This window comes from Eucalyptus grandis, chromosome 6 (genome assembly GCF_016545825.1).
Source record: "Eucalyptus grandis isolate ANBG69807.140 chromosome 6, ASM1654582v1, whole genome shotgun sequence".
Classification (NCBI taxonomy): Eukaryota; Viridiplantae; Streptophyta; class Magnoliopsida; order Myrtales; family Myrtaceae; genus Eucalyptus; species Eucalyptus grandis.
Genome location: NC_052617.1, coordinates 32535509 through 32544633, shown reverse-complemented (window position 1 = coordinate 32544633; position 9125 = coordinate 32535509). Strand labels below are relative to the sequence as shown.

The 9125-nt window shown below is 42.7% G+C and overlaps 1 protein-coding gene across 1 annotated transcript; it reads left to right on the top strand.

Moving 5' to 3' along the window:
- The first annotated feature begins 284 nt into the window (after nt 1-284).
- Nucleotides 285-1247, top strand: LOC104449288 (MFP1 attachment factor 1-like). The gene is given in 2 exon segments (XM_010063406.3): nt 285-640; nt 643-1247. Coding segments are annotated over 2 exon segments (468 nt in total). The 5' UTR covers nt 285-498; the 3' UTR covers nt 969-1247.
- Nucleotides 1248-9125: the final 7878 nt, after the last annotated feature.

Here is a 9125-nt window from a genome sequence, read left to right as displayed (position 1 = left end):
CTGTCCGACCGCGTTTCAAGGTTTTTTTGCCGTTTTGGAAGAGTACCTTTTCCTTTTCTGTTTTTTTTTTTCCCTGGTCGGAAAGAAAGAAGAGTACCTTCAAAGACAGTAAAAGGAGACGCACCTCGACGAGGAGCGGCCCGCCATCTAACGAACGAGAAAAGCTCAAACGTCGGCCATCAGATCCAACTACTTAGGTGACCCGTCATCTCAAAATCTACAGCTGTCCTTAACCACGCGCGCGCGCTCACACCATAAATACGTGCTCCACCACCGTACCCAATCCTTACCCCAAAATACTTTAATCCCCAGGAAAATCCCTTCGCCTTCCTTCCCCCAGCGCCTCCAAATAAAAAGGCCACCCAAAATTAATAATGTCGGACTCAGACATCACCACCGCCACCGCTGCCGCTGCCGCCGCCGACGCCGCCGACGAGGTCTCCCTCCGCCGCCCCCGCCTTCCCACCCCAGCCCCCGCCCCCGCCGCCGCCGCCCCAGATGGAGGAGACCGTGCAGGATCCGGCCCTTCCGGAGCCCCGGAAGGAGGCCGGCGCCGCCCCCAACGTCGCCTTCAGCATCTGGCCCCCATCCCAGCGCACCCGCGACGCCGTCGTCGCCCGCCTCATCGAGACCCTCTCCACCCCTCCGTCCTCTCCAAGCGCTACGGCACCGTGCCCCATGACGAGGCCGCCTCCGCCGCCCGCGCCATCGAGGAGGAGGCCTTCAACGCCGCCGGCGGGGCCGCCGCCGCCGACGACGACGGCATCGAGGTCCTCCAGATCTACTCCAAGGAGATCAGCAAGCGGATGCTCGACTCCGTCAAGACCCGCGCCGTCGCCGCCACCGCCTCCCCCGCCGCGACGCCGGAGGGCGGCGCGTCCCCGGCCCCCGCCCCCGGCGGAGACGCCGCTCCCGCCGCCGCCGGCGCCAACGAGGAGGCCTCTTCTACCGTGGAGTCGGAGCCTTAGGTTTTGCTCTTCAGCTCATGAGGGGGGCGCCTCCTTTTTTGTTGTTGTTGTCGGTTTAGAGATCTAATGTGGATATTTATCGTGATACATTGAGGGTTATTACTTAGCATCTTTCTTGATCTGGCTCGCTTGGACTGAATATCGATTATGGTGGTCGTTAATGTGAGAATGTTGTCTTGATCTGTTCATATTCAGGTCTCCGCGATTGCCTTCATGGCACCCGTGATCGTTATATGGGTATGATCACTTAATGCATTGTGGGCTTCTGTTCAAATTCAATTCGCAATCCCGTAAAGCACCTGCATTTTGATCATCGATCGTCGATGGTGTTGTTCTCTGTTATCTCTCTGCTCACCAGTTCTTTCATTTTTGGCCCGGGTTCCTTTCGTTGGTGTCTTGTGCCTTGTAAACCTTGTGCTCTGTTGTAGTCTTCTTCTGTGTTTGGTTGATAGTATTTAGCTTACTTCTTTGGTTATTCCGGTATAGCAATTGCAATTTTTGGACGGTAAGCATCCTCTTCAATACTTTTAATCATGTCTGTCTGCATACACCATCCTACTCAGTCTGTTCGAGGAGCTCATACCCTGCGGCGTTATTTGGATTTTTCCTGTTTTCAGATTTTACTTCAGCTGGTTTTTGTCACTGGAGGCAATTGCCTTTACCCTATTTACATATTGCATATAACTTTCTTGCTTCTTGCAAATTGTTGTCTCTTGGATTGCTCATGTTTTGTGTTCTTTGTTTTTCCCTCTCAAGTGACTTATATCATTGGATGCAATTCTTTTGACTTGGTACGTTTTTCATATAACTTTTTGGGTTGCTATCTTTTAGCATGCAAAGAGTGGCTTATTATATCACCGGATACCATTGTCTTTTCCTTATACATTTTGCATATAGTTTTTCAGTGCTGGTCTTCTGACTTTTCTGTCGCTCTTTCTGATGCTTGACTATTCACTCTTTGTCAGTTCCAATTCCATAAATGGCGCAAGTCTATGAAGTTGTTCTTCAATTTTACTGCATATGCTTATGGGAACTTGTAATGTAGTCACCTTCCTAAATTGTTATATGTGCAGAACTTAAGTTATCGTTATGGTGTAGCCATTGCTGAACTGTGAGTTTACGGAAATATGTTTTTATGTATATACCTGCTGAGGTCATTATCACATCTTCCATGATTTTTTAAAAAACCGTTCTTCATTTAATTTCGCTAATATTGTTCTGTATTCTCTCTCAATTAAGAAGAGAGCAGATCCTTATTGCATCTTAATAAACCATTTTACATTCTAAAGGTGTTTGGATGTTTTACTCAGGAAGTCATGATTGTTATCTACTTAGCAGACAATATTTCCCCTATGTTTTTCTAAAAGCATGTCATAATGGTAATTGTTATCATCATTTTTGATTTATGAGATCTTTAAAAGATGCAAATAATGCATTCCCCCTTTTTTTGGGCTAAAATAGCTGCTTACTACATGCGTAAAAGAAGTAGATTAGAGTATCTTCCTTTCCTGTTTACATTTTATGCTTAAGCCAGAACTGTGTCATAATCTGCAGGATAGGGTAGCAATGTGCTAGCATGTTGTGGCAGTTTTCATGTTGGTTTAAAGTTGGATATTAGTTGACACACTAGCTAGATGATGTTGGTACCAATTCATGTTCATTGTCTCATTATGTTTCTTGGAATTGTTGTTTGGAGGGAGATTATCTTGCTATGGATATAAGATTCCAGGGACAGGAAAGGATATGATTGAGAAGATTTGTCCTGTTACCTGAATTCTCCTTGATCATTCTTTTCAAATTTTCCTTTTTGCTGTCATTTGGTCTCCTTTAAAAATTGGATCTTCACTTTTTTGAGGGCAGAGCAAGTGTCTGAGCTCATTTTTCTGGCTTGCCATGTTGTAGGGACTTAATTGTTACTTGATAGGATTTCGCAAATCCTAGCTTTTTCAGGAGCAATTTGTATGTCCGCCGGTGCATTCTAAGAGTATTAGAATAACGCACTAAAGTTTTTGGTGCTTTGGGGTGTTGGGATTTTGTCAAGCTATGTGATGACAAAGTTAGAAGCTTTATTTAATGATAAGAAATGAAGATTTTTATGTCTTTCTATTCATATATGTGTTTGAAATGTTCGTGTTTCTAGATCAAAGCATAGTTTTTAGCTGGAAGGACACTGGGAGTGCTTGAGAAGTGGTGAATGTAATATTTGTAGCGTTCTCCAATAACCACACTAATCTGATGAGGATGCAAATGCTATTTTTTCCTTTTTAGCGCCATAATCCTCTCTCACTCACTATTACCCGATCATGGTTCATTAGCAAAAAAATAAACCCTGGTTGTATTAAACCACATCCTTGATTGTTGGTCATTTTCTCAAGTGACCCGAAGAGGGGGAGGTTAATATAGTCGATGCCTGGGGCTTTCTGTTCAAGGAAATACAGTGTGTGCTCTGTTATGAACCGTGAACTTCATTTCAACCAGAATGATTGATGAGGCTGCATGGACATTTTATCTAGGCAGATGCATACCCACATAATTTATGCTGATACGAGGAATGAGATTACTCTGAGGGATTGGAAAACAGTAAGATGCACTTCATTTTGTATGAAGGAGCTTGTAGTCGCCTCACTCTCGGTGCCTAATTTGTCATTTTTCACTAGCTAGTTGTCATGTCTAGACAAATGGTACTAAACTTTAGCCTTTTGCCTTTCTTGTTCTGATTTACTGGCCTGATGAGACTCGTGGAGTGATTAACCATCCACAAAGAATATGATGGTTAGAACGTGGCTTGTTTCTGTAGAAACCATATTACCTTATGGTTGATTTCTTAGGTGTGTATTTTTCTTGCTCTTCATCGAACTCCTGTTTGTCAGTATGTCCTTATAATATGAATGGTCATCAGTTGTTGGGTATGATGACGTCCACTCTAAGCTACTCATTAGAGAATTGAATTGCTGATGGTCATTATAAGGATATTGGATAAATGAGTTGGTTTTAAAAGGACTGTATGCTCGTTGTTGTTCAATTTGACCTGGACAGTATTGTATCTGGGGCTTGATTAGAAGGAAATTTTAGTTGGAGAAAGGTTTTATCAAGATTTAGGGTGTAATTGAGTTAACTTTTTATATTCCCCTTTCGGCCGTAGGACGAAATTGAGTGGACACATTGTACAGCCCAAAGTTGATTTCTCGACAAATTAATAAGGATGCTCGACTGAAATTTAGACGCGACAGTGGATGATCTTGAGTGATCAAAGCTTCTATTGCGTTCTCAGCATGCTCATGCTTGAGCTTGACTCGTGATTGCCGCGAGTTGCGTTGTATCATTAGCAAACCTGAGTCTAACTTGAATTTTGGTATTGGAAACTCCGACAAAAAATGCAAGTACAATGCTATATGAATTCAGGCGAAATGCACCCTACCATAACAAATTAAGTGGTAAAAAGAACTTGATCATGCTACTGAGCTGCTCGTCTGAGTTTGAACTTGGGCTTGCTCATCGTAGAAGCTCACGCTCCTTGAACTGGACTGGAATGCCCTACGAGTTTGATGAGATCTTGACCAGCTCAACTTGTTTTGGTTTATTCCCTCCTCGACAGGATTTTGAGAATCGCGGGAATGTTAGATTGAAACTTGTATGTGCCTAAGATAAGATAAGATATAAGTGATGTTCTTGGTTGGTTGCTTTCTTCCGTGTGAAAGAGGTTCAATAATTTCAAGGGAAAATTACTCAAAAAAGTCTTAAACTTGTTGTACTTTTGCCATTTCGGTTATAAATCTTTTAATTTTGTCAATTGAGTTATAAACCTTTTGATAATTTACCAATTAAATCAATTAAGTTAATTTTAATAAGAAATCAATGACATGGATATTGGTTATTTTACGAGGCATGATTGACGCTAACGTAAACAATTTTTATAATATATATATCTTTTTATTTCTTTTCATGGCTGGGCCCTTTGCCTATGACTAATGAAGGCTTCATGATGCTTGCCTAATGGTAGACGAGGGCACTAGCCCTTGCTCAATGATCGGTGACTACAAGGGTCGGTTGGCCTTTGTTGGACTAAGTAGGAAAAAAAAGAAAGAAAGAAAAAGAGAAAAAAAGAAAGAAAGAAAAAGAGAAAAAAAGAAGAGAAAAGAACAAAAAAATTCATTTTTTAAAAAAATTATAAAAAAGTCTACTTTAGTGTTGGTCGTCTTATATGACATTATCGGCATCTATATTAACCTTTTTTGTATTAAAATTTGCTAGATGTACTCAATTGATAACTAAAAGGTTTAAGATTCAATTGGCAAAATTGGAAAGTTTTAATACTAGATTGACAAAATAGCAAATAGGTTAAGAACTTTTTGAACATTTACTCCATGCTTTCTACATATGCTTGGTGGGTCGATGAATTTTATCTTTGTTTGTTTGATCAAATCCCTTCTTCGATCTGGGGTGCAGATTCTATTGGTCACATTCTATATCGATTACTTCCATAGACCAGCAATCTCTCGCTCAGGTTAGTCAAAATGTCGGGTCGGTTTGTATTTCTGAACGAATCATATCTTATGATCACCCATGAATGCATTAAGATAATGCGCAATGTTCAACGCGACCATACAGAAAAATCGATTCATGCTGCCTCCATTTTTGCGCCGAAAGTCTACTTTGGCACCATTTCTGGTCAATAGTTGCTGCACAGCGGAGATTGAAATGTGCGTGCGTCCATTTCAGCAGTGTCGGTAGGTGCTGCTCGCGAAAAAGAAGCAAAACAACAAGCCACTGCGGTTTGGTTTTTGTTGACTTTTGTCCTCCCTACGCAACACCTTTACCGTCATTCGGTTCGCTAACATTTTTTCGCCGTAAATTCAGTCATCAATCTTATTCGATGAAGAACATGACGGTTCACTGCTGGGACTAGTTTAGGTGGATTACTGACACGGTTATGGTATATTCTTTACGACAGAGTGTGTAGTAATGACCGATTCGGGTCAATGTGGAATCTGGATGGGAGAAGAAGCTGAATGCAAAGGGACAAATGGTTTTGGTTGGAGATTTGGACCGCGTGCAGCTAGGCGAGAATTAATGGCGATGCTTCCGTCCCCATCCCCAGGATCTTCTTGTTGACTTCGACAGGAAATTAGGTGGCAATTCCATCGGCCTATTATTCTATTTCTGACTAACATGCTCCGCTTTTGACGTGGTCGGTTTTAACTAATCTTTTCCAGCTTAAAAAATGTGTATTAATCTCGTCGAAAAGTCCATTAAACCGTTTTCGCGTTTCCTTTGTTTTACCACTTTGCATCTTCTACTTTTAGAATCCCCGCTTTGCATCTTGATTTCCTGGCGAGAATAACTGCGGTAAGCTGAAAAGATCAGAAGTATGTTCACACAATGAACAACGAAGAACCCTCTTCTTAAATCGCCATGAACACTGGCACCCTAACACCCCAAGACCATACATTGCCACCACCGCCAACAGCCATTCTGGTTTGCTGCTTCGGTTTGGTGCCGGTGTTGGGCAATGAAGAGGCTGACTTAGGCGAGGGAGTGTGCACAATTACGGTTTTTGGTGGCAAGTTTAGGTTCAGATCCAAACTTCAGGAGAGTTTTGTTTTTTTTTTTTTTTTTGGGGTATTTTTTGCTAATTCTGAAGGTCTCAAGGCCAGTATAGCTTTTGGAGTTCAAAGTAAAATTTCTTTTACCGCTGAGAATGTACGAGAGAGGAGATAATGAGTGTAGAAGTAAGGGTGAACCATGACTAAGCAAAACCTTATTCTTCAAAGGCACATTCCCACTAGCTAAATTAATGGAAAAATGCACCAGTTCCTACCTATAGATTTTGAACTGTGATAAGTTAGATTGCGTCTCTTCACTTTCGATCAGCTTCGAGGTCATGAGTTTGCCGTGGTTAGTGAATAGTTGTGCATATCGTTCGTGATTAAAAGATTTTCCTTCCTTATTCAAATCAACTCCCATGGAGAATTTGTCAGTGCTCATGCTTCTCCAACTAGATACCCACAAAAGCATAAAGAAGCCTACTTCTAAGATGTGAACATGATTTGCCTGGATGAAAAGGAATATGCACAAGCATTTGCTTGGCTACCCTCCAACAAGATGGTAATACACGAACAAGAACTTAAGGTGGTTGTCTCATTTCAGTATAAATCAGGTCGCGTCTCAGACATATGATCGTGTATGAGTATCAATCTTTTTCTCTACCAAAACAAAAAGAGCAAGGAAAAGAGAAATCCTAGTAAGAGTATCAAAATCTAATGGAGCTGCAACTGTTTGTGCACGAAATTACAAAACGAGAGTGACGAGCGGTTGAGTGCATTAATGCCCAGGTCCTTTTTTGCTGGGTCCCGAAGCCAACTTCGCCGCTAGACTCCTCACGGAATAGGGACGGGTCGTCTCGTTGCTATTTGAAGAAAAAGCGAACGAAGCCATCGCCCCCATCGAAGCACCACGATGATCTTGGTCTCGATCTTCTCCGCACCCGGAAACCGTATCGCTCCGAAGAGTCCGACCATGGATGTGGCCGAACTGCGCAGATGCCACCAAGATCAGTAGACACAAGACCAAGCAGGAGCTCTTCATCTGGTTGGGTTCTGCTCTTTACTGGTTGCCTCTCGAACTCGCTAAAGCACCACTTTTTCGCGTCTTGTCTTCTTGACCTTGATGATTCGAATGCTTTGGAATTTGGGTTTGCGATCTGTGTGTATATATACAAGAAAGTGAGCATTGGGACCGAGGGACGGTGAAGCCTAGCCTAGACCTTTCGGTCCGTGTGGATGTGCGGTGGGGCCATTGGATCTTTCATGGAGAAATTGGTGTTTTGACTCGGCCTTCAGCGCGCGCGCGAGAGAGAGAGAGAGGGAGAGGAAGTTTGAAACTTCATGTGCTGTCCGAATTTGACTTTTCATTCGCAGATGAAGTCACGAGGCAAAGCAGTTCTCTGTGCAGGAGTTCGGGTTTACCTTTTTTCTTTGCACGTTCGCGGCTTCGGTTTCACACGCTTTGTGGCCCCCCGAGCGGGTGGTGTCCGTTGGCGAGCGCGTCCCCTTTCTTCCGCGGCGAGAACCTCGGAAAGTTTGACAGAATTTAGGGAGGAGAGAACAGAGTGTCCCGAGCCCACGCGTCGCCGCCACTGCAGAGATGGGTTAGGGACGAAAAAGGTGTGGTGGGGCGACCCCGACGACGGTGCGCTTTTGGACATGGAAAGTAGGCCTGGGGAGTTTCGCGAACCGTCTGTTCTCTCATCGTGCACGAAAGACGGTGCTCGCGGCCCGGACCGTCCAAACAATCCCGGTGTGATGTCGCGATTAATAATTCGCAAGCGCTCGGGACACTATTTAACAAGACTCAAATGCTAATCACCAAACTTTTTAATTGGAAAAGAGCACACGATTGGTTCGCTTTGGTATCATCGATGCATAAGATGCTTTCCCGCCCCGGAGGACCCGTGTTATGCTCCCTTCGGAAGAAATATTATCTAGACTTATTCTATTTTTTTGTTGGACTTATTCTATTAGGTCAAACTAAACCAATATCAAGAATTTGCATAATTTGATCATTGGTTTCATAGCATGTCCTCATCTGGTTTTTGCACCGTCGCAATTCCTATCTCTTCATTCATAGATATAGTTATACTTGTATGATATGTTTCATCACGAGAAGTATACATCTAACGCCATAAATTCACCATCTTGTCAAACAATGCTCTCAACTCTATCGAAAGTAAGTTTGTCCCATGAACTTTCATCATTTTACGACATATATATTGTCTAGATTAATTTCAATTGACTCAATTATTAATATTTGAAAAGAGTGTGGTTCACCTTGGTTTCCCACAAAACGTAATTTTTTTTTTTATCTCAAATATATTCTTCTATGGTGAAAATTGAACCAAGAGTCATAAAAGTTTTTCCCCATGGGCATTCAAGTCCTAAATGACGGCATATGTGCCATCAAAATCAAGACATTTTAAATGCGGTGAAATCAAGCCCTTCGAGTAATTGCTTAGCAATATAGCCAAGGGTGATTGTACTCTCTTGACGCATGCATTCAAATGCTTGGCTGTCAACCGTGATCCTCCAACACGTGAAACCTCACATAATCATGCGAATTATGTCTGGTATAATGCTGGATTCGATTTCTCAGAGGAAGTTC